At 58.1% G+C, this 25404-nt stretch overlaps 1 protein-coding gene across 1 annotated transcript; it reads left to right on the forward strand.

Moving 5' to 3' along the window:
* Positions 1-1225: 1225 nt before the first annotated feature.
* On the forward strand, positions 1226-25125 carry WDR86 (WD repeat domain 86; the record flags this gene model as incomplete). The annotated part of the gene is made up of 6 exons (XM_082662015.1): positions 1226-1388; positions 11241-11382; positions 13826-14246; positions 21347-21482; positions 24520-24623; positions 24952-25125. The coding sequence occupies 6 exons, from the start codon at positions 1226-1228 to the stop codon at positions 25123-25125; spliced, it is 1140 nt and encodes a 379-aa protein (XP_082518141.1).
* Positions 25126-25404: the final 279 nt, after the last annotated feature.

Here is a 25404-nt window from a genome sequence, read left to right on the forward strand (position 1 = left end):
GAAATCCTGCTACCTTTAGGACCTGGAGGAGCCGAGTAGGGGGGTCACCCCGCTCCCCCCGCCCCCGCCCCCACCCCCACCCCCACCCCTGGCCGCCGAGCCGGCACCGGAACTGCCTGATGGGAACACGCAGACCCGCGCTCCAGGAGGTCTCGCTGCCCGGGGCGTCGGATTCCTGCAGAGATCTCGGTGGACAGTCAGAGATGCGCGCCGAGCCTGGGAGCGCGGGGGGGTGGGGAGGGGGAGCTCCCCCTCCTCTTGCGGGATTTATTTAGGATTCGGGGTGTGCACGTGATTCCCCAGCGAGGGCGGACTAAGGGCGCTCTCCAACAAGCAGGGCCGACCCCAAGTCCCCCGAGAGCCCCTCTGGCAAGGGTCCTTAGGACTGGGAGCCTGGAAGGAGCTGACTTGCCTGGTGGTGGCGCGCAGCCGCGGGCCCGGGTGAGTTCCCGGCGTGAGCGTCTCCCCAACCCAGACCCTGCAGTCCACCTCCTTCTCCTCCTCCTCGTCCGGCCTTTGGTCCTGGCGGGGGTGGCAGGGGGCGGGAGCCCAGAGGCGCAGGCCGGGCAGCCGGAACCGTCGCACGCCGAGCGGTCCGCAGCGTCCCAGGGGCGGGCGCGGGGACCGCGGGCTGAGGTCTGTCCCGAGAGGGCGAGGGCGGGGGCGGGGGCGAGGGCGGGGGCGGGGGCGCAGGCCAGGAAAGTGGGAGGGACAGGTTGAGGGGTGGTCTCTGAGGAGGAGCCAGGCTGAACTGTATTGTTCGCCTCGGCCGCCCGGAGCGCGCGGAGCGGGCGGGGGAGCGTACGCGGGGCGCTCCGCTTCCCGTGTTCTCCCCGTCCCCGGCGCCCCGAGAAGAGGTCCGGGCTTTCCCGCGCGCCCCGGGACGCCTCTGCTCAGGTGGGGTGCGGGTCTTCCCTGGGGGCGCGGGCAAGGGAGGCGTTCCGCGCCGGTGGGGCTGCGACTGCTGCACCCGGGGACCGGGAGTCCCGAGTGGGCCGCCCAGCGCAGCGCAGCCCCCGCCGCCTCCGCGGGCCGGGAGGCCGGGTGGGCGGTCGGGAGCGAGCGTCCGGCGCTTCACCCGCGCCGCGTGCTTCCGCAGGAGCCGGGGGCCGGGGGTCCCGCGATGGCCGCGGGACGCAGCCACAGGGAGCCGCGGCGAGGATACCCGGGCGCCCCTCCCTAGCGGGGCGCAGCCTCCTCCTAAGTCCGCCGCCCGACCGGCGGGATGGGGGGCGGAGGGTCTGCCCTGAGGGTCTGCGCGGACCACCGCGGGGGCATCAACTGGCTCAGCCTGAGCCCCGACGGGCAGCGCCTGCTGACGGGCAGCGAGGACGGCACGGCCCGACTCTGGAGCACCGCGGACGGCCAGTGCTGCGCCCTCCTGCAAGGTAGACCCGCTTGGCCGCGTCCTGCGACCTCTCTCTCTGTCCTCCTCTCTGCCGCTCGCCTGCCTCAGACCTGGGCGCTTTTGTCCGCAGACCCCTTCCCCCAAGTCCAGCCCGCGCCCATCGCGCTGGGTGGGGTGGGAGTGCAGAGGGGGCTGCGATACGGGCCAGTGAGCCGAGGGGCGAGGCTGCGAGGGCGCAGATCACCTGTCAACCGCTGGGTGAAATCCCTTCCATCACGGCAGTTTTAACAAAAAGAAATCGCAGCTCTGCCCCTTTCAGCTTCCCTCGTCTCTCACTGGCCTTGTGATCTCTGGCTGAACATTTCCTCTCTCGGGGCCTTTGTAGTCACAACGGGGGCTTGTTAATCGGCCTGGGCACTGCGGAGTGCACTCCGCATGGTGTGGTACTGTTTTCCCACCACTCGTGCAGGCAGGGAAACTGAGGCACGGAGTTAGGTAGTTCGCCAGCGGTTTACACAGCCCATGGTGGGGCAGAGTCGAAAACCCCCTCCCTCAATCGACCTCCCTGCCCTGCTCTCTCACTGCCTCATTTCACCTGCAATTTGGCATGTTTGGAAAAGTCCATGAAATAGCAGGAGGTACACATAGGCGTAAATATTGTTTTACGAAAGAGCCCTACCAGTCTACCCACACCGATTTATATTTGTGGCTTACTCAAGGGGAGGTGGACGTTTTTCTTACCTCGGGTCCCTGTCACATGCCTGCAGCACAGGAGTGTGAGGTCCCTCTGTTGTCTGAGTGGCTCCTACAGCCCCTTGTGGAAGCACCAGGCTGCCTGCACTGTGTGCACAGTTATTTTTCACTGTTGGTTTTTCCACCATAATCAGCAAATCCTGGGTGGCCTGCCCCAGGCCTCCTGGCTCATCTAGGCACAGGGAGTAAATTAGCTTCCGTATTGGCGGATCCTGACCCTGCTGGGTTTCTTTTTTTCATTTCATTTCATTTATTTATTTATTTATCTTTGGCTGGGCCATGAGGCTCGTGGGATCTTAGTTCCCCCCGACCGAGGAGCAAACCTGTGACCCCTGCAGTGGAAGCGCAGAGTCTTAACCACTGGACTGCTAGGGAAGTCCCACCCTGTTGGTTTTATTTTTTATTTATTTATTTTTTGGCTGCGTTGGGTCTTCACTGCTGTGCGCGGGCTTTCTCTAGTTGCGGCGAGCGGGCACTACTCTTCGTTGCGGTGCACGGGCTTCTCATGGCGATGGCTTCTCTTGTTGCGGAGCACGGGTGTGCAGGCTTCAGTAGTTGTGGCGCGCGGGCTTAGTTGCTCCCCGTCATGTGGGATCTTCCCAGACCAGGGCTCGACCCGTGTCCCCTACTTTGTCAGGCAGATCTTAACCACCGAACCGCTAGAGAAGTCGCACCCTGTTGGCTTTACATCAAAACTCAGTAGGGATGCATCTTGGACTGCCTGCTGTTTGGGAGCTGGTGTAGGTAATGGGGAGTTGGCCACCATGCACAGATAGTCACACACACTGCCAAGGCACAGATCTGTTAGAAAATTTAAATCCAGTGTGTATTGCTTTCCAAACATGAGAAGAGTGTCTGGAGGGCTTTCAGACATGCAGGTTCCTGGGTCTGGGTTTCACTGAGCCTTTGGGGGTAGGACTCCAGAATTGGCATTTCTAACAAGCTGTGAGGTGACTCTGCTGATCGGCTGGCCCGGGGAGCCCTGGGCCTGGGACCCCTCGTGGGAGCCCCGTTTGTAGGCCAGTTTCTGCCTCAGGAAGCTCCAGTCCTTTCCAGGGTGGTTCTGGCCTCGTGGGCACCCAGCTCCGCCCCCAGGGCCCACAGTCCTGCCCAGCCCTGCCCTGCCATCCTCACCCGGCTCTGTGCCTGGCAAGTCCCCTTCACACCCACTTTAGTGACCCTCACAGCGGCTCGTCCCCGCAGGACACCAGAACCTGCTTCCTAGCAAGGCCACGCTGGACCCTCTGTTGCCCTAGTTGGAGGCCTTCCCACTCCATGGGAAAACGCTATCAAACGGAAAAACTGCTGACAGGGTTGTTTCTTTTATAAGGGTTTGCACTTTAAGAATTGTCAAGGACAGAGGGGACAAAAGTAACCTTTGCTTATCCTGAAATTGCACTAATAGACTTGTGAGAGAGTCATTTTGGGTGTGTGATAATCCTTGTGTGGCCCCCATGGTAAGCAAGGATCTGCCAACTGCTCCTCTGTGGGATTTTTTTTTTTTGGCTGCATTGGGCCTTTGTTGCTGCACGCGGGATTTCTCTAGTTGCGGCGAGCAGGGGCTACTCTTCATTGCGGTGCGCGGGCTTCTCATTGCAGTGGCTTCTCTTGTTGCAGAGCTCAGGCTCTAGGCGCGCAGGCTTCAGTAGCTGTGGCGCATGGGTTGAGTAGTTGTGGCACACGGGCTTAGTTGCTCTGTGGCGTGTGGGATCTTCCCGGACCGGGGATCAAACTCGTGTCCCCTGCATTGGCAGGTGGATTCTTAACCACTGCGCCACCAGGGAAGTCCATAGGATTTTTTTTGTATGAGTGAAATATTAATAAAAATGTCTTGACATTTTAGTGCCCTGTATTTTATAAATACCCTTCTAAGTACATATTTCTTATGTTATTAACCCTTGCAACTGTGAGGTGGATAGAATTGACAGCAGTTTAGGAACTTCCCTGGCAGTCCAGTGGTTAGGACTCTGCGCTTTCACTGCTGAGGGTCTGGGTTCAGTCCCCGGTTGGGGAACTAAGACAAGCTGCGTGGCACGGCCAAAAAAAAAATAAAATAAAATAACAATTGACAGCAGTTTATTTATTTATTTTTAAAATTTTATTGAAGTATAGTTGACTTACAATGTTGTGTTAATTTCTTCTGTACGGCAAAGTGGCTCAGTTATACATATATATTTATATATATTCTTTTCCATTAGGGTTTGTCACAGAATATTGAGTATAGTTCCCTGTGCTATACAGTAGGACCTTGTTGTTTATCCATTCTATATATAATAGTTTGCCTCTGCGAATCCCAAGCTCCCATTCCTTCCCTCCCCACCCCTGGCAACCACAAGTCTGTTCTCTATGTCTGTGAGTCTGTTTTTGTTTTGTAGATATGTTGATTTGCATTGTATTTGAGATTCCACCTATAAGTGATATCATATGGTATTTGTCTTTCTCTTTCTGACTTACTTCGCTTAGTATGATAATCTCTAGGTCCATCCATGTTGCTGCAAATGGCATTATTTCATTCTTTTTGATGGCTGAGTAGTATTCCATTGTGTGTGTGTGTGTGTGTGTGTGTCTGTGTATACACACCACATCTCCTTTATCCATTTATCTGTCGGTGGACATTCAGGTAGCTTCCATGTCTTGGCTATTGTGAATAGTGCTGATGATAACACCAGTTTATAGATGAGAACAGGAGATGCAGATGTTTACCAACACGCAGCATATTCTAAGTGTCTCCTAGACACTCACATCGTGAGGCAGGTGCTGTTGTCAGCACGCCCCAGGCATAGTGTGGTTGCAGGACTTGTCCAGGGTCTTGCGCTGGTCGGCGGCAGAGAGGCTTCTCGCCCACCGTGTGGCCCCTGCTCTGGGCAGGACAGAGTTGCAGGGAAGCTGTGCTCCCCCGGGGCCATACGGCTGATCAGCGGCAGACCCTGCAGGTCTCCTGACTCCAAATCCAGGCTCTTTCCACTGCCATTGTAGACACTGCCACCTCGGGGTGAGTGTCAGCTCCTTGCATAGCTTGGGGCCCACAGAAGGCTTCAAAGGAGAGCCTGTTGGTGGGTCAGGCCTGGATTTCTCGGGCAGAGCGGCCTGGGTTGGCAGCTCCTGCCATGCGTTTTCCTTCTGCAGACGAGCTCACGGTGCAGAAGCAGTTGGGGGCCAGAGGATCTTCCCAGATCTTCCCGGACCAGGGCTCGAACCCATGTTCCCTGCATTGGCAGGTGGATTCTTGAACACTGCGCAACCAGGGAAGCCCTATTTATTTATTTATTTTGGCTGCGCCAAGTCTTAGTTGCGGCACACGGACTCTTCATTGCGGCACACGGGATCCTCAGTTGCAGCATGAGGGCTTCTTAGTTGTGGCATGCATGTGGGATCTAGTTCCCCGAGCAGGGATCGAACCCGGGTCCCCCACACTGGGAGCGTGGAGTCTTACCCACTGGACCACCAGAGAAGTCCCGTGCCTCAGCTTCTTTATCTGTGAATTGGGGGTGATGACAAGAGGAACCTAATCTCACAAGGTCATGGTGGGCATCCAGCCAGTTAATGAAGAGTTCCTAGCTCATTGTATTTGCTGTCTTATCCTTCATGCCCGAAGCGAGTCACAGCACCCCTTGGCACTGTGCCATGCCAGCTCCAAAGCTCTTCCTCATTTGCCTCCCACAACTCTTCATCATCCCGTTTTGTAGATGAGGAAACTGAGGCTTGCCAGCCCTCTGCGCTCCTCCCTCTGGGTCCAGAGCCCTTTCCCCCTCACCTGCCTGTTGGCCTGACTGCGCTGGGTGCCTGTGTCGGATTCAAAGCTGCAAGAGTCTCGGATCCCGCCCCAGGGAATTTGCAGATTGGATTGAGAGAACGACTGCTTAACTAAGGGGCTGTGTGCACTTCAGAAGAGCAGGAACTTGGTGGGCTGGGGTAGTCAGGGTTCACCTCTTGGCCCAGGAGGACCTGGAACTGAGACAATTTTTAATTGTTATAAAAAACACACAGCATAATATTCACCATCTTAGCCATTTTTAATATACAGTTCAGAGACATTAAACGCTCACAATGTTGTGCAGCCATTCCCACCATCACCTCCGGGGTTTTCTCCTCTTGTAAAACTGAAACCGTCCCCTCTGAACAATAACCTAGTTCCTCCCTCCCCCAGCCCCTGGCACCCACTGTTCTACTTTCTGCCTCTAGGGACCTGACTCCTCTGGGTGCCTTGTATAAGTGCAATCACATATTAGTTGTCTTTTGGGGACTGGCTCATTTCACTCAGCACAATGTCCCCAGGGTTGTAGCACGGGCCACAATGTCCTTCCTTTTGAAAGCCGAAGGCTGTTCTGCCGTGTGGATCTCATCTCTCTTCTTTATCCACCATCCGTCGGTGGACATGGGCTGCTTCCACTTCCTGACCATTGTGAGTGATGCTGCTGTGAACATGGGTGTGCAAATATCTCTTCCAGGCCCTGCTTTCCCCTCTTTTGGGTATATACCCAGAAGTGGGATTGCTGAATCATCTCATACGTATTTTTAAACGGGCACGTGGGAGCACAGGGAAGGCTTTCAGACACAAACAAATCGTTATTAACTTTGTCCTGGTCAAGGAAAAATTCCATCAAAAAACAGTTTGTTTTGGGCTTCCCTGGTGGCGCAGTGGTTGGGAGTCCGCCTGCCGATGCAGGGGACACGGGTTCGTGCCCCGGTCTGGGAAGATCCCACATGCCGCGGAGCGGCTGGGCCCGTGAGCCATGGCCGCTGAGCCTGTGCGTCCGGAGCCTGTGCTCCGCAACGGGAGAGGCCACAGCAGTGAGAGGCCTGTGTACCGCAAAAAAAAAAAAAAAAAAGTTTGTTTTAAGTACGGATGTGAAGGAGGCCCATACTGGCAATTCACTCTGAAGCTCTGCGGAGACCACGGTCTGGGGCAGGTGAGCTCCCCTGTGGGTGCGGATTTAGGAGAATGGGGATGGAGGCCGGAGAGAGTTTGGTCAAGGTTGTGGAGCGGGTGAAGCTGGGCTGAGGACAGGCCCTGCGGCGGCAGCAGTGAGCAGAGCATCAGCCCGGGCTGGGAGCTCGGGGGCGGGTGGCCCAAGCCTGCGTCCTCAGTGGCTTTGTCAGACCCCGTCCATTCCAGCCAGGGCTCCCGTGCTCAGACAACGGCAGGAAACAACTGGCACCTCAGAATGGTAACTCGAGGAGAGTCTAATAAAGGGACGCTTGTAGAATGTGGGCAGAGTGTGGGGAACCACTGTACTTACGGCGAGTACCAGAGGAGCTGTCATCATCCCCAGGCCTGAAGGAGGGAGGATGGGAGCGGTCACTGCCGCCTGGAAACGGCTGGGGAGGGGGCTCCCTCCGGGGAGGCGTGACCGTGGTTTGAGGGCCTCGGCCAGCGCATCCCGAACTAGAGACCCCTCCTGGGGCTCCCGACCGTCTGAACCCTGCGGGCAGCGGAGGAGACCGGGAGCCCACAGCGGGTGGGGGGCGCTGCAGGGCGCAGGCTGGAGAAGACGAGGACCCACGGGGGCAGACGAAAGACTCCAGGGGCAGCAGGGCGAGAGGAGGCCCCGCTTTTCATGCTGAGTTGAAGGCGTGTTCAGCTGGGCCGTGCCCACTCCAGGCCCCTCTGCCCCTGCAGACCCTGGTCTCCAGCGCGGCGAGCTGCTGCTGCATGGGGAGGGGGCACTTGGACTCTAAACCTCCGGCGAGTCCAGGGGCGTGCAAGCGGGGAGACGGGGCCGGCTACCTTGGCAGGAAACCCTGAGCCTCAGTGTATTCTGTTGAACAGAATAACCGCATTTTATCTGCGTTCTATATCCCTTCAAAAATATTTATTTTTAGTTTGGCTTTCTTGCTTACTCTGCACAATTCCAACAGCTTGTGGCCGAGGCGCTGTGGTCCCTGGAGACATGATGGGCCCTCCCTTCTCCGAGCCCTCACTCCTCCACCCCTGGTGATCCTGCCGGGGCGGTGGAGCCCTGTCGTTGGTCTCTGGATTATAGCCTGTGGATTATAGTCAGGGGCGCGCTCCGCAGCCCCCAGGGCCCCTGTGCTGCAAGGGCTCTGAGCCCGGATCGCTTCCTTGAGTTGTCAGATGTGAGATGGGCGTCTTGTGCTGGAGAAGGGGCTTGTGCGGGGGAGAGCCTAGATCGATGCAGGGACCCCCGCCAGCTTGGCCAGTCCCCTGAGGGGGCAGAGGATCAGCCAGGCCCAGCTTCGGGGATGAGTTTTTTTTACATTGAAAAACTTCTTTTTATTATCACCTCTTTTCTTCAAGTCTGTTTATATTTCTGTTGATTTGCAATCAGTGTATACATCCGTTCTTTCACTTCTACGTATCAGAAAAGCTGTCCCACTCCCGCCGTCTTGGTTAATGGCTGCAGTGTCACCGAGTCTAGGTGCCACGCTTGGATTTTCAGTGTTTTTCTTGGCCTGGTTGACGGGTTCACATGACGCTCTGCCTTCCTGCTGTCAGATGCTGCTGAGATGGGACGGAAGGAGCTGGCATGGGAGTGACACCCCGAGGGAGCCTCTCCTGGCCTTGGTTAGCACTGGGCACTCTTCATGGTGCTGCGTCCTCCCGACCCCTCCTGATGGCTGATCCGGTCTCGGGGGAAGCTCGTTGAGAATCCTCAGATATTTTATAAACATTTTGGGATTGGCAAAAAGCTGGGCTGTGTTTTGCCAAACACATTTGCCCTCGACTTTTTGTTTGTTTGTTTGTTTGCGGTACGTGGCCTCTCACTGTTGTGGCCTCTCCCGTTGCGGAGCACAGGCTCCGGACGCGCAGGCTCAGTGGCCATGGCTCACGGGCCCAGCCGCTCTGTGGCATGTGGGATCTTCCCGGACCGGGGCACGAACCCGTGTCCCCTGCATCGGCAGGCAGACTCTCAACCACTGCGCCACCAGGGAAGCCCTGCCCTCGACTTTTAAACTGATGCGCACTTTGAGGGAAACAGTCTGCAACCTCTTCCCGTGTTTACTTAATTTACGCAAATGTTGTTTTCCTAGAGGCCTGGTATGTGCTATCCAAGAAGACGGGAAAACGTTTCTTTCTTACTTTAAAAAAAAATTGTTTCTTAGAACTCAGGAAGTTGGGTTCTTCCAAGAGAAACTAAGCTTGACCCCAGGGCCAAAAAAAAAAAAAAGTAAGTGTGAATCAGCTTGAAACTACCCAGGAGATTCTAAATCCCCGTCTACAAGATAGCAGACATCTAGATGAAATTTTAAAATCTGATCGAAATCCTTAAAGTAATAAATATGACGCTCCCATGTGTTATTATTTGAATTCTTCAGTCTCCTCGTCTGTGAAGTGGCTCTTAGGTCTAACATTCCTCTGCTTCCGTTGATTTTCTGGTCCCTGAATTCTTCTCCAGTAGAGTCAGCTTCAGTTTGCTGTTGGAAGTGCTTATATCCGAGATGGAAACACTTTTACCTGAAAAACAGGCCCTACTGTGTCCAAGGATGGAGGATTCCTGGGCTGCTTAATAATGGTCGAGTGGTAAACATCGACCCCACAGCCAGGGTGAGAGTCAAAAGATCTGACAACTGCCCCGTAAGAGGATGACCAGGTGCACTTGGCCGAGACCCCAGACTGCGGGGCCCTCCCTCCGTCCCAGACCTCCACCCTCACTGTGTCTACTTAATCCATCGTTTCTGCCAAATGCCTGAATTCTGGCCCCAGGGGCCCCTCCTGCTTTGGTGTGTGCTAGCTTCTCTCCCAGATGCTCTTCCTCTTCTCCCGACAGACACGGGTACTGCGTAGACCCTTCCTTGCCTGCCACACCCAGGCTTCTGCTCTGTCGACCCTCGTCACGCTCTGTCCCAGCACGTATCAAGCTCGACTGACTGTCCCTCCTTCTGGGCTGGCTGCTCTGTTTGAAGGCAGGGAATGTGTTTTAATTATGTCTGTTTCTGTATTTGTGTCCTGCAGCTGCTGTGACCGGTGATCACACTGGGTTTCCTTAAAACAAGTTTATTCCGGCACAAGTCTGGAGGCCAGAAGTCCAAAATCAGTGTCACTGGGATGAAATCAAGGGGTTGGCAGGGCTGGGTTCCTTCTGCAACCTGTAGGGGAGAATGCCGTTGCCTTTCCAGCTTCTGATGGCTGCTGCACCCCTTGGCTTGTGGCCGCATCACTTCCATCTTCAGGGCCAGCACCTGCAAATCTCTGCTCTCTCTTCACGGTGCCTTCTCTGTGTCCTCAGATCTCCCTCTGCCTCCTCTATGTGTGTATTTATTTATTTATTTGGCTGTGCCGAGTCTTAGGTGTGGCATGAGGGATCTTTAGTTGCAGCATGTGGGCTCTTAGTTGCGACATGCAGGATCCAGTTCCCTGACCAGGGGTCGAACCTGGGCCCCCTGCATTGGGAACATGGAGTCTTAACCACTGGGCCACGAGGGAAGTCCCTCTGCCTCCTTCTTACAAGGATGCTTGTGATGGCGTGTAGGGCCCACCCTGATATCCAGGACAATCTCCCCGTCTCAAGATCCTTAATTAATGGCATCTATAAATGTGTCTTCTTCCAAGAAAGGTAACATTTCTAGGTTCCAGCAATTAGGACCTGCTCTCTTCGGGGCCAGAATTCTGCCTACCACAGTGTCTGTCCCCAAATGTAAGAACAGCTCACGCCTAGCGTTTACACAGCCGGCACAGGAACACCGTGAGATAGGCATTGTCACTCTCCCCATTTCAGGTGAGGAAATCGAGGCACAGAGAGGTGAAATAAGTTGCCCATGGGCAGCCAGTAGCAGCACCAGGCTTCTAGCCCAGGCATTCTGGTTCCGAAGACCATGCCCTTGGCCTCTGTACTTCCTGCGTCTGTAACATGGGGTTTGTTGAATGACGGAGTGAATACAAGTAGCTGAAAAGTTTGAAGAAGCCTAAAAGGAGACGACTAAGAAGGGGGAGGGAAGGAGAGGAGGGAGGAAGGATTCCAGGGCAGGCTAAGTGCCCCCTGAATTGCTCCTGGCCCCCACGATTCCTGAGATTCTCCCAGACTTAAAGCATCATTTCAACACGCTAGTCGCTACTGGACTTGCTGCAAACACTCGCCGCCCCCTGCTTTCTTCCCTTCCTCCCCATCTCAAACATTCTCAGAGAAAAACGGGAGCTGGCATGCCCTGCTGTGCTCACATCTCCCCCGCTCATCTGCAGGGCACGAAAGCTATGTGACCTTCTGCCAGCTGGAGGACGAAGCCGCCTTCACGTGCAGTGCTGACTGCACCATCAGGAAGTGGGACGTGCTGACCGGGCAGTGTCTGCAGGTGTTCCGGGGACACACGTCCATTGTGAACAGGTCGGTGTGCCTGCCAGGCGGGGAGGACTCGGCCTCTCCTCATGGTACCCGGCCGAGTCCCAGGGGACAGAGATGTAGGCTGTGGGGCCTCTGCCCTGGAGGAACTTAGCTTCCCTGGGGAACACGTGTGGACATGCGGGGAGGTGGTCCAGAGCAACAGCAGTGGAAGGACAGCAGTGTCCCCAGCGCAGCAAGCGCTAACTGCCCAGGGCTGCAGGTTGGGGGGCTGGGAGGCGGAGGTGGGGCAGGGAGGCACTACCAACACTTAGACCAGAGCCTGAAAGCCCTCCCATGGCCCTGGCAGCAGAGCTGCCCCCAGCTGGGTGCAGGGAAAGGGATTGCAGGCTACAGCTCCCACCGAGGGAACAAATTCCACAGGAAATGGCTTAATTGGTACCTGATGGTGGACTGGGGGCTCGGAGGAGGGGCAGAATGGGGATTGTTCTGAAGAGGGAGTCGAGGGTGTTTTTAAACCTCTCCTTTCCATGTTGCTGTTGAAGATATCCCAGACCTTCCTTCTCATGGAGGTTTGAATTTTTGCAAAAATGTATTGAGTTTGGGTCTGAGCTGAGCCATGGAAATTCCTTGGTGATCAGATCAATTGGACACTATCTCTGCAACTTGGGGCCCGTCGCAAACTCCCGAGGGAGTGCCCGGTATGAGCAGGAGTCTGGGCACCGGGGCCCTCGTGACCTCACTGACCAGGAAGGGCAGCTGCCTGGGCAGCGAACTAAGCAGGGAAAGGGCCCAGTGCAGGCGGGCATTTGGGGGGGTGGGGGGCAGGGACGGAAGGATGTTCTCAGCCAGAGGGGATGCTGGCAGCGTGAGCTTTGTGGAGCCTGGGTCCAGGTGGGACCCGTCCGGCCTAATGTTCCAGCGCACGGTGGGTGGAAGCGGTGGGTCAGCCCAACCATTAACTGCCCGGAGTACCAGCTGCCTGTAGACGGAACGGTGCTCCCACAGGGCGGGAACAGGGGAGCATCGCTGAGCAGAGAGGCACAAGGCTCGTGTTGGCTCGATGGTTCTGAGTGGGGAAGGACCCCAGTGGGGACCCCATAGAGCTCTGCCCCAGCCCCCGCCTCCTGCAGCTGAGCTTTTATCCCACCTACACCCCTTAGATAGAGCAGGCGAGGCCCGGGGTCCTGGGAGACCAGCCAGCACCACGCAGGCCGGGGCGGAGGAGGGCTGGAACTGGGACCCGTATTTCAGCTCTTGCTGGCCTCTTCCACACTCTTTCTTGAGAAAGAAGTTTGTGACTGAGGAGAAGTGTGGGCCTGGGGCGCCTCCTCTAGTGAGGCTGTGAGTGGCTGGAAGGGCTGACAGAGGATGGGGTGGGTGGGAGAAAGCCACATCTCAGGTGACCAGCCGGCCCTCCGGTTGTACCTGGAAACGAATCAGTGGCTCCTCAAAAGGAAATCTGGACAATTAAGGCCGGAAATGATGCTCTGCCGGGTGTAGACGCTCCCAAGTGCACACATGTTCACGCACATGTACACATATGCACACACACACACGCACACACACACTCTTTTGAGCAGTTGGCTGTTCTAAACATCTCTGGGTGCATATCTGCATTATTAAGTAACTGCTCACAAATGCGTGATGGCCCTGAGGTGAGAACAGGGCTACAGTTCTCGTGTTTTCAGAGCCGGGCCAGGTGTGTGAGCTTCTGGGGGCACCGGCCCGGCCCGGCGTCCCTGCCGTCACAGGCCACACCCGGCAGGACTCGGGCCACCAGAACATCACCCGAGGCACCACGTCGTCACTTTCCTTTAGAAACACACATGTGGTGAAGACCGTACCTCCTGGCATTAGGGAAGAAGCCATCAGTAGAAAGTGTGCTTTTCTTGTGCTGCATCCTTAATGACTTGTGGGAAGTGAGAACCGCCCAGAGGTGAGAGGCCGCGGAAGGAAGGTCTGCTCTGTTCCGTGTCCATCTTTCCTCCTGCCCGTGCTAGGCTCCCAGGCAAGACCTTTTAAAAGAGGGGTGCCTCTGAGACTGAGATGGGGGTCCTGACCCCTCTGTGGCCACACAGAGGACACGCCCCATTCCAGGTTCAGGCCGCAGCCCTTTGGGGGTGGTGTGTAAATTCGGGTCCACCCTCATGCCCTTTGAAGTTATACACAGAGTTCTATGCTAGAGACAGATGTGTATTTTCTGCAGAGAAAGTCTTAGCATACATCAAATGAATAGTTACTGTTTGGCAGGCTCTGCTCCCCCCCCCCCGCCCCCCCGTGGGCTCTCCTGGCTCCCTCACTGTTCCCCTGCTGCAGGGGGCCTCAGATTCCTCAGCCTTGAGATTTTCTCAGACTCTGGGCTCCCAGTCACTGGGGACCATTCATTCTTCTCACCCATCACCTGGGCTCATTGAACACGTAAGACGCCAGCCTGCCGGGCAGCCCTGTGCGCTCTGAGCCCTGACCCTTCCCCTCTTGCCACCAGGATCCTGGTCGCCAACAACCAGCTCTTCAGCAGCTCCTACGACCGGACAGCTCGAGCCTGGAGTGTGGACAAGGGGCAGGTGGCCCGGGAGTTCCGGGGCCACCGCAACTGTGTGCTGACTCTAGCCTACTCTGCCCCCCAGGACCTCCCTGGGGCTCCGTGCACGGAGGAGGCCGTGGCCAGGGGGCTCCTGGTGACGGGCAGCACGGATGGCACGGCTAAGGTCTGGCAGGTGGCCAGCGGCTGCTGCCACCAGACACTGCGGGGCCACACAGGTGCCGTGCTCTGCCTGGTGCTGGCCACGCCTGGCCACACGGCCTTCACTGGAAGCACAGATGCCACCGTCCGAGCCTGGGACATCCTGAGTGGGCAGCAGCTGCGTGTGTTCCAGGAGCACCAGGGCTCCGTCATCTGTCTGGAGGTGAGGCCGGCCTGGCTGCCAGGGAGGCCCCTGGCTCCTCCTCTGAGCTGCCGCCCCACCCAGGGTACCAGTCAGCTCAGGCTGTGGAACAAAGTACCACTGACTGGGCAGCTTAAACAGCAGAGATTGATTGGCTCACAGCTCTGGAGGCCGGAAGTCCGAGATCAAGGTGTCAGCAGGGTTGGTTTCCTCTGAGGCCTCTCCCCTCGGCTGGTAGACGGCCATTCCCCTGGTGTCCTCACACCGTCTTCCCTCTGCTTCCAGATTCCCTCTTCTCGTAAGGACACCAGTCATACTGGATGAGGTTCCACTCTAATGCCCTCATTTTAACTGAATTACGTCCTTAAAGGCCCTATTTCCAAATACAGTCACATTCACAGATACCAGGGGTAGGGCTGTTGCTAACACATGAATTTTGGTTTCCGTCCATGTGAAGTGAGGATTACGTCTACGCACAAACCGTGGTCCATAATTCCTAAATCCAAAAGTTGAAAAAAAAGGAAGGTTTTTTCTTAGGCTTGGCATCAAAACTCATTTTGATATGAGGCTGGTTGTAGTTAAGTTTAATCTCACTTCCTGGGACTACGTGTACCTTTGCTGTGGAAACACGAGTGTGTTCCTCAAATCCAAAAACTCCCGAAACACATTGGCCGAGGTTTGGATTAGGGATTACGGGCATGGAGCTGTGCCCGCCCCGGGTTGTCGTGAGGATTTAGTGAGTTGACAGCGGACGCAGCGCCTGCCGCAGAGCCTGTTCTTGACGCCCGTCAGCCTGTGATACTGTTGCTATGAAGCCTGTGTTGCTATGAGGATGTGTGGCCTGCACTTGGCGGGCATGTCTGCAGCATACGGTCCCTCCCTCTATCTAGATATTAGGGTCTGGATGTTCCTGGCCCGGGTCGTGGCCACAGCCCTTTCCCTTCTCCAGGCCAGTTCCCACACCCGAGGTGAGCAGGTTGGGGTGCAGTGCTCAGAGGCACCAAGCCTCTGGGGAGCCACCGATGAAGCGATGGGGGTGGCCTCAAGGTGACAGGAAGCAGTGTGTGGCAGTCCCCTGGAGAGCCAGGCCAGGAGGCCCGTTTTGGGTTCTCGAGGTGAAGGGCAGCCCTAGGGCCCCAGGACCAGTGGAGTAGAGAAGGGCTCCACTTTGCTTAGACAGAATCATCTCTGGCCCCTGGTGAACAGCAGAGGGCCCATGTTTGGTTGGATAAATTGCCTTTTTCTAGTGATGGGGGCAGGGCGGGGGACTGGTTGTTACTGAGCTAAGAGTTGGCCACCTGTTTCCTTTTTCTTTTTTTTTTTTAACTTTGATTTTTTAATTTTTATTGGAGTAGAGTTTACAATATTGTGTTAGTTTCAGGTGTGCAGCAAAGTGAATCAGTTATGCATACACATATATCCACTCTCTTTTAGGTTCTTTTCCCATCTAGGCCGTTATAGAGTACTGAGTAGAGTTCCCTGTGCTCTCCAGCGGTCCCTAAGCCACCCGGTGTCTGATCCCGGGATTTGGGGAGGCGAAGGGAGGACCGGCAGGCACCTGGGAGGCAGCACCGTGTGTGATGGGGAGAGGTGTGCAGGGGGCAGTGGGGATGCGTCCTGGGCGGGGCATGGAGGGACGGGCTCTGGGTTCTTGAGGGCGCGTGGGGTCTCTGGGCTCAGTCTCCCGGTACCGCCCAGGGGCAAGTCCGTCTCCCATGTTGGAGTCAGCCTGCAGGTCGTGGAGCCCGGCGTCGCGCACAGCAGTGGAAGTGAATGTGCCCGGGAGCAGAGCTGGTGGGAGCCCTGCAGGCTCTGCAGGAGGGTACTCAGGAGACCGTGAGCAGCTCGAAGGCCAGGCCAGCTCGTAGTGTGGGGTGCCGCTGGGGTGGGGTGGGGAGGGGAGCTCCCAGAGTGAAGTCAGTGTTGTTCCCATGAGCACACACCGGGGTCTGTCCCGGATGGGTCCCAGGCGGGGGTGGGGGGTGGGCGTGGGGGGAGGGCCCTGCTGGGTGGTGGGATGGGGTCGGGGCAGGGTGAGGGTGGGCACAGTGCAGTGTGTGGAGGCCCCTGGGGTCAGAGTTGGAAGGAGGCAGGGCCCGCGCTGTTGGCTTGGGCGGGGAGGGTCACCCCCAGCATCAGGAGCAGCGGGCCCCCTGTAGAGGCCGGTCCTAGCGCAGAGCCTGAAGGGACAGGCACAAAGGCAGCACACGCGCTGACGCCACGGCAGCAGTGGCACTTGCCTCAGGAAACACGCGGTTATTTGGTTTGTTGGTTAGTTACTTCATTAGCTGTTAAGTCACAGCCTGCTTCGCCCCACGGCGGGACTGAGGCAGAAAAGCCCCCGTTTTTCAGAGTAGTTGGGGGATAAGATTCTGCTCGATGAGGTCCAGGGCCACCATCTCCACAGTAGATGGCCTGGCGCCTTCCCGAGAAACGGAGGACCTGCTGACTCCCGGCCGTCCAGGCTTCCTTTGCTTTAATATGACGTCCCCTCAGACGTCCCCTGTAGCTTGGATGCTGTATCGTCGCGTCTCCCTGCTGTGTTTCCCCGGTACAAACTCAGATCTAGGTTACCGCGACTTGGGAGACGCATATGCGGGTGACCTTTGGGTGTGCTGGCCTTGCCTGCTTTCCAGGGTCCCTCCCTCTCCCCACCGTGGGGTCGGGGAAGACCCTTCCCCCCTCCATCTGCCTCTTTAATAGGAGGACTTCCCCACGTCCCCGCTGCCATCAGAAACTTGCAGGGCCACCTGCCAGTCTCGGCCCCAGCCCGTGAGACCCTGGCCACGTAGGGCCGTCCCTGGGACCCTGCTGTCACCGCTGGGCGCCACCCCCCGCCCCTGCTCGCCTTACCTTCTCCAAATAGGTGACCCTCGGTTCACGTCTGCACGTCTGTTTCCTTCCTCTGTCCTTTTCCTGCACGTCCACGTGCAGGTTGAGCCACCTAAGCCAGGGAAGGATCTCTCCTTGGGGACCTCCCAGAATTCCGACCCCCCCCCCCAGCTGGGCGAGCGGTGGGCTGCCTTCCCAGACGCCCTGCAGAGGCAGGCAGGGTTCCCGGGGGTCTGGAGACCCGGGATGGTTCTGTGAGCCCTGCGGCCTGGCCTCTGGCATTGTTTAGGGAGGAAGTGCTCGTGCCGACAGGTGGAGAGCGAGGGAGTTGTCATCCGTGGTTTCCCGTTAGGCTGAGTGTGAGGTGTCCGCTGGGATCCCGGGGGCCTGTTGCATGGAGCTGTGGTGTTTAAACCGTCCCTGGGAGACAGGTCAGGCCCTTTTGTGTGTTGAGATAAACTTGGGGGCCACCTTTTCAGAGGCTGGGGAGAAGAGAGGAAGCTCACAGAGCTATGCAGCCTCCTATGCCCGTCTCTGAACCATCGGCCCACTGCAGCATCCTACCTCCTCCTTGCAGGCCTGCGGCCCACTCTGAACTTTCCGGGAGCTGAGGCGAGGCCCAAGAAATCGGCCAAGCCCTGGGGGGCCTCTGCCTTTCCTCTTCACTGTGGGATGTATATCCAGGGTCAAGCACGTGAACCCCAGAGGGTTCCAGAAGCCAGGTGGGGGCAGAGCAGGAGTGCACAGGCCTCCTACGGAGAAGGTAGGCCAGAGCAGAGGTGAGGGCTCACTTCCAAGTAACAAACTCAAGGTCAAGCACGCTGACCGCCGAGGGGGACCGCTCCTTTACCCCTGCTCTTTGGAGGGGCTCCAGGGTCTAGGCTCAACCGGGGGGTCCTTGTGAAGAAGGAGAAAGTGGAGCCTCTTTCCTGTCCCTTCATATTTTTTAATTTTTAGTTATGAAACATTTCAAACAAAGTATAGCAAACAGGAAAAGGGACACCTATGTATCCACCTTTGAAATGAGATATTGAAATAAACATTTCCAGTACAGCCAGAGAGGAACAGGAAAGGCTCTGCCAGGTGTGGGGCAGCCCAAGGGCTCGGGGCACGCACCTGCCCATCTGCAGTGTCGTCAGGCCCTCCGTTCTTTTCCTACAAAACACTGTCCTGCCAAAGCCTGAGGGGCTGGAGCAGGGGTCGCTGTTGCCTTTTAGGGATGCGTACCGGCTCCCGGGTTAGATCAGGCTGTGTGTATTATTGAACTTATCCTCACGGCCACCTGTAAGGGTGATTATTTTTTCTCATTTTGTACATGAGAAGACAGAGGCTCAGAGTGGGCAAGCAATTTGCCCAGGGTCTCACAGCTGGTAAAGGGCAGAGACAGGATTTGAACCCAGGACTGAGCATGCAACCTGTGCTTTTAACAAGCAGCTTTCATAAGGTGTGTCTGGGCCCATACCGTGCTGGAGTCGGGGAGCCTCTTCCGACAGGAGGCTGAGTGCCCGGAGCCTGGCTGTGCTCTGCACCCGGCCCTCTGCTCACCACGTGGCCCAGCTGCTTCTTTCCCGGTGCCCTGTGCGTGGCCTGTCGTGAGCGGAGGGGAGGGCGAGGCCGCGCCCCTGGGGCCACAGCAGCAGAGCCCCAGGCCTGCCCTCTGCTTGGGTGGGTCACACGCAGGGAGATGGCCCATAAGCCCCGTCCCGTCCTCTCGGAGCTGCCTTGGCTGCTGGGAGGGAGTTCCGCTGGACCGGCCTTTGTGACTCGCCCTGTCAGGGTCTGTCCTGCTTTCCCCATCTGCCTTGAGCCTCTCTGGTCTCCGCGGGCTGCCCTGCTGCTCCCCGCGGGTGTCCTTTCAGGAAACCAGCCAAAGCACGCAGTGAGGCGTCCGCCCGCTTATCAGCCTCGGGGCTCAGGATCTGTGCTTTGAAAGTGTGCTGCTTTTTAAGCACGTGCGCCAGGCCCTGCGTCGTCGGGACACCCGCTATGCACAGGAGGCGTCTTCTCTTTGTCTCGGCCACTGTGGACGCTCAGTGCCTCCTTCACGGGGCGGGGCAGACAGAGCTGCAGAGGCCGAGTGGCCTAGATGTGCCACTGGGTCTCCATCTCACAGGCTGCCCGTACCCACTCCCCTTATTATAGGTCTGGGAGCCTCAGTGGGTCGTTTGGAGAGTGTGGTCCCTGGAGGTCTGGGGCTGCCTCTGGGAGTGACACTTGGTGGGGGGACAGTCGAAACACTGGGGGCCAGTGGCAGTCGGCCTCGGGGGCAGGATGCAGACAGTGCTGGGCAGCATGAGGAGGGGTCCTGGAGGGTGGCTTTCCCGCAGAAGATGAGGGGGGATCAGCACAGAGAGGATTTGTAAAGGGGAGCACAGTATGTGTGCAGGGATCTCAGGGCACAGCAAGGACACGTGTGTACCTGGGGAAGCCGGGCCACATTCAGGCTCCAGGCACAGGGCTGACGGGGGCGCCCCAAAGGCCGAGAGCAGGTGGGGTTGCCAGGCAGGTCCCCCTGCCCTTCTCGACGGTGGTGCAGACGGAGGGAGGACTGGGCGATGTTATGCAGGAGCCCTCGGGTGTGCAGACATCGCACGCGGCCCTGTCCTCGGGGAGTGGACCGCCAGCGGGAGAGGCCAGAAGCCAGGCTCCATTGGCTGGGCCAGTCGTAACCCCAGTAGGACCGGAGGGCGGGGCCTGAGAGACGCAGGCCAGGCCTGTCGCCCACTTGGTCCGCCCTCAGCCTCTGCCTCCAAGAGGTATACGTGTCCCTCGAGATTCCACCCCCTCTGCCATAGCGATTGGCCCAAGGCCAAGTTTGACCTGTGCTGTGGCTGTGGGGTGGAAAGATGCACTGGGCCAGAGGCCTGTTCTCCGGGATTTAAACTGGGAAGTAATATGGGGAAACTGAGTCAGCTGTGGGAATTGGAGTGGAAAGTGGCCAAGATGGGTAGGTAGTGTGTGCTCGAGCTAGGAGGACTCGGGATGAGTTAAGGATGCCCATTCCAGGGGCTTCCCTGGCGGTCCAGGGGTTAGGACTCTGCACTTCCACTGCAGGGGGCACGGGTTCGATCCCTGGTCGGGGAACTAAGATCCCGCAAAACAAACTAGGCCTGCCGCCTGCTGCCCCTGGGAGAAGGACCTCATCTTTCCTAAGCCTCCAGCGGCCCCTGGGCCCCAGCGGCGTCCTGGATGGCTGTCTCGGGGGCTTGTAGCCTGCCCTCCTCTTCCTGGGCCCTGCAAAGTGGGAGAAGGCCTGGTGCCGTCAGCCAGCTAATGGCAGCTGAGTACCCCACTCCGCCAGCCTTCGGTTCTCGTCCGTGTCTCCGATAACCAGAGGTGCTGTGCTGGTCGGGAGCTCTCTGGGCTGCGTGCTGTTTGCTGTAGGGAAATTTGCAGTATTATTTCAATTGTCTTTGGGCCTCCCTCACGCTAGTACCCTGTCCCTCTTGGCAGGGGTGCTCCTGGGAGGGGGACTTCCTCATGCCCTTCCTTTGTCTCCCAGCCCCTTTCCTAACCTCCTGCAACGCCAAGAAGGGGTGTGAATGCCACTCCAGCTGGCAGCGGCGAGCGGGAAGTGGGGGAACCTGTGTCCAGGGGCAGGGGGCAGGACCCCATGATGGCCCCTGGGTGTCCAGCTCCGGTCCCAGCAGAGGGCCACCCTACACACACCACGGTCAGTCAGGTTACGTCTAGAGCTTTCTCCTATCTCCCTTCCCCAAGCAGAAGTCCAGTGTGAAAGCCCTGCCCTGGGTGCCCTTTTCTCAGCTGGAACAGTACCAGGGAACCGAAGTAGCTACAGGTGGAGTCACATTGACCTTCCCGGGGCCAAGCTGTAGGAAACTGCTGAAGAGAGACCCCTGGCAGTAGCAGCAGCAGTGCTGGCCGACACTTTCCGGTCCTTGCTCTTAGGGTGCTGAGCGCTGTACGGTCGTGTCTGAGCAGCACGGAAGGGTCTGGCGTGATCCTTGTCTGCGGGTGAAGCCGCTGAGAGCGAGTCACTGACTTGGCCAAGGGCCAGTCAGGATCTGAAGCCGGGTCTGCCTGAGCTACACGGCCCTGAGGGGAAGAGAGGAGCATCGTGACCTTGGGTGCTGGAGTGGGTAGTGGTGGGGGGCGACCCAGGGGCAGGGGCATTTCTGGCTTGTCCACAGTGTCTCCACTGAGACCTGCACGTGCCCCTCGCCACGTTCCACAGAGAGAGGTTTGGAGGGGCTTCCGGGGTGCCCCCTACGGTCAGCGGTACCCGTGTCCGGTGCCGACCCTCCCTTCCGCCCCCCCCCCCCCCCCAGCTGGTGAACCGGCACGTGTACTCGGGCAGCGCCGACAGGACGGTCAAGTGCTGGCTGGCAGACACGGGCGAGCGTGTGCGCACGTTCGCGGCCCACAGACACAGCGTGAGCGCCCTCAAGTACCACGCGGGCACCTGTAAGTGACCCCGCCCTCCCCGTAGCCCCAGCCTGCCTGTCCCCTTCACGCCCCGCCCCGCCGCACATCCGCTCTCGCCCAGACCTCTCTGCACTCTTCCCTCTTTGAGCCTCAGCTGCCACTCAGTTTGGTCAGCGGCCAAGGGCGGCGGCTGTGGCCCCTCAGTGCACGTGTTTGTTCCTCCAGCAAAAGAAGTTCCAAATAAGGGTGTAGGGGCTCCTTCCCACCTTCACCCCGCTAGGACGTGCAGCGACCTGCTTGTTCAGAGGACCTCAGGTCAAGAGCAGGTCTCAAGGACACATTCTAATTCTCGAGACAGTGACACCACTTAACTCCAGTCAGACTTGAGGGCCGCATGGGTTTGGCTTCACTCGGCATTAGGTTTGACTACAGATAAGAGAAAGTCCAGATGACGGATTTATATGAGATAGTGGTTTATTTTTCTCTGAGGTATTAGAATTTCAGAGGCTGGAGGTCTGGGCTGGAACGGATGGCTCCACAAAGTTGTTAGACACCCAGGTTCCTTTTTTCACTTCACTTCATCATCCTTAGCATGTATCGGCCATCTTTAAGGGGGGGCCTCATGGTTCAAGATAGCTGCTGGAGCTCCAGCCATCATACGTTTTAGGCAGGAAGAAGAGGAGGGAAGGGCAAAAGGTTGTGTCTCCTAGATGAGTAGGCCCCTTTAAAGATCCTTCCTGGAGACTCCACCCAAAGACTTTTGCATACATTTCTCTGACCACTGCCTGCAAAAGAGAATAATAAAAACCCTTATCTGGGGATACTGCCACCAGGATTAATCAGGGTTATTTTGGAAAGAAAGAAGGGCAGTGTGGCTTACTGGGTAGTCAGCAAGCTCTCTGTCCCACAGGTCTCAAACTGTCACACATCTGGGCTTTCCTGGCTCTGTCCAACTAGCCAGTTGTTTACACCCCAGACACATGCAGAAGACAGGCACTGTTCTGGGGAAGCAAAACCCACAACCTCACCACACCTACATGGGAGTGGGGCTCCCAGGTTCCTGGACATCTCTTTCCTAAAACGATCCCCAATGTTATATTTTGCCATCAGCGTCCTCTCTCTCTCTCTCTCTCTCTCTCTCTCTCTCTCTCTCTCTCTCTCTCTCTCTCTCACACACACACACACACACACACACAGACACACACACCTGCAGCAGGAAGCCAGCCCCCCTAGGCGAAGCTGAGCCTGAGAACCATCTTCCTAGCACTGCAGTGAGGGAGCAGACTGGGGTGGGGGAGGAGCCACAGTGGAAAATTCAAGTTGACTTCACAGCACAGGTGTTAGATGAAGATAGAATGGATTTCCGAAAATAGAGCATGAGATGCCCTCAGGATTTAGGTGTCTGACGCAGAAAAATGATTTTTTTCCTGTTCCTGTGTCCAAGCCTGTAAGAGTGATTATGGCTCTGCTCCTGTCGGGGACCTCTAATTTAAAGAGAAGAACGTTGCCCAGAGCGCCTCCCCGTGGCAGAGGCTGGGATGAAACCTGCCGCTGCGGCAAATCCCACAGACCCTACCTGCTGCCCGCTGTTAAGGAACTTGGTCCTTGGTCTTTGTCAACAGGCTACAGGATGATCAGACCTAATTCTGGACCCTCTTCCCACCCTCAGGATGCCCAGTAGCTACAGTGCGTTGGTGGAGGGGAAGGCAGGAAAGGAGCTGAAGGGAACGAGAAATGAAACTTTCCCTCCAAGTCCACGTTCACTAGTAGCTTCAGCAGCAAACCTGGGACTAGGCAGGTGACACAGGAAACGGGATAAGGAATAGACACCCCAAGGACAGGGAGCCCCCAGGGGGTGCTTACTGTGGCTCGCTCAGAATGCTGGGTGGCTGTAGCAGATGCTATGGGTACCACGCTCAGGGGCACTTCCTGCTGCAGCACCTGAGGTCCTCTGCCCGAGGGTGTTTTCCTGTGAGGCAGGTCATGGGAGGGCTGGGAGCTGACGGATAAGTAGCCCAGTGTCCTTGTCCCTGTGTGGAACAACTCTGAGACCCGGTCTGCCCTTTCTCCCAAGGGCCCCCAGCGGTCACCTGCTCCCTTAAACACCTGCATGGGAGTCCTTCCTTCCTGTTTCTCTCCCCACTTCCTGCAATGCCCTGCCAGATGAACTGTTTGCACTCGAAACCTAGTGTCAGGGTCAGCTTCTGGGAGAACCCGGGCTAAGATGATAAGTGGACCAGGGAGTTTCTCTGGCCAGTGCCATCAGTGTGGTCCCTGACCAGCAGTATCAGCATTACTTGGAATTGGCTAGACATGCAGGTTCTCAGGCCCCACCCCAGACCTCCTTAAATCAGAAACTCAGGTGGGCCCAGCCTGCCTTCGGGAGTTTGAGAACTCTTGGACTAAGTTATAATGTAGGAAAAAGCCCAAGGGAGGCAGAATCGGGAGGTTCCCCCTGCGAGAAGTTGGGCAGGGGCCCTCTAGTGAACCCCGGAGGCGCTGGGTTGTGTTTGGAGGGCCAAGTTCATTACTGAGGAGGGGGAGGAATAGTTTCTGGTTGGTCCTTGCCCCAAGAGGCTGCTCAGACGGTGGGGGGAGGGAGGGATGACCCCCCGAGGCAGGGGCTTCAGAGCTGCTAGAAACACCCGGCAGGGAAGCTAAGCTTCACCAAAGGTTTCCACCAGATGGCCTGAGAGTAGGAAGCTGGGCCCAGGTGGTACTCGGGAGGGGTGGAAGCACCTGGAAGAACTTGGCAGGCTGACCTGACCCAAGGGCGGTGGGGCAGCCGAAGTCCTGCAGAGCCGGCTGCAGCCCACAGAGGGCGCCTCCGGGACCCTGGGCGTCACCCTGAACTCACAGGAAAGTACTGAGCTAGGGAAGGTGCCGCCTCCTTCCTTTCAAGGGGCTTCTGCTGTTTCCCATTTGCAATTATGACATCCCTGGGAGGCGAGCGGATGGGTCGCGGAGAGGGTTCCCGGCACTCTCCGCGCGCTGTCCATCCACGCCCCCCGCCCTGCGGAGTCCCGAGGGGACGAGGGCTCTCGGGCGGGAGGCAAGTGCAGCCGTGTGTTCACAGTGTTCACGGGGAGCGGGGACGCCCGCGCGCGCGCCTTCGACGCCCAGTCTGGAGCGCTGCGGAGGGTGTTCCGCGGCCACGCCTTCATCATCAACTGCATCCAGGTAGGCGCTCCAGCTCTCTCCGGGGGCCCGTGGCTGGTTGAGCGAGGGCGAGCCCGCCTGCACCTCTGCCTCGGAGGGGAAGTGGGGAGGGGGGGGCCAGGCAGCAGCGCTCCCCCGCGGGCAGCGCCTCCCCGGGGCCGAGGCCCCCTGGGCTGAGCCTTTCCCATCAGGCGGCCTGGGCGTTCGCGGCTCACGCCGAGGCCCGGGCCGCCGCTGGCCCGAGGAAGGGCGGGGCCTGCACCTACGTGACCCCGTAGCTGCGGGGAGGCGCGGGGTTGGGGGCCGGTGGCGCACCCCCTCCAGCGCCGCCCACGCCCCGCGCCCGCAGGTGCACGGCCAGGTGCTCTACACGGCCTCGCACGACGGCGCGCTGCGCCTCTGGGACGTGCGCGGCCTCCCGCGCGCCCCGCCGCCGCGTCCCGCCGCTCCCAAGCGCAGCCTCTCGCGCCTCTTCAGCAACAAAGTGGGCTGCGCCGCCGCCGCTCCCCTGCAGCCGGCCTGAGACGCCCCGACCGGCCGCCCACGGACCCGCGGAGGGAACGCGGCTGTCGGCCTCGGGGGCTCCGAGGTCAAGGACCGGGGCGGCGGTGGTGCCTGTCCTCCGCGTCCGCTGACTTCCGAAGCCCTCGCCAGGCCGCCCGTGGGAAGGCCATGCGTGCCCGCCACCGCGTCCCCAGCCCGCCTCTCGGTCCCACCCCCTTCGGCCAGAGCCCCTGCGGAGCTCAGCCCTCAGCCTGCTCTCCGGTTCTCCCGGGACCCTCGCGACTCTCAGGGTGTCCAG

Source organism: Grampus griseus (assembly GCF_964374135.1).
Source record: "Grampus griseus genome assembly, chromosome: 9".
In the NCBI taxonomy this organism is placed as follows: Eukaryota; Metazoa; Chordata; class Mammalia; order Artiodactyla; family Delphinidae; genus Grampus; species Grampus griseus.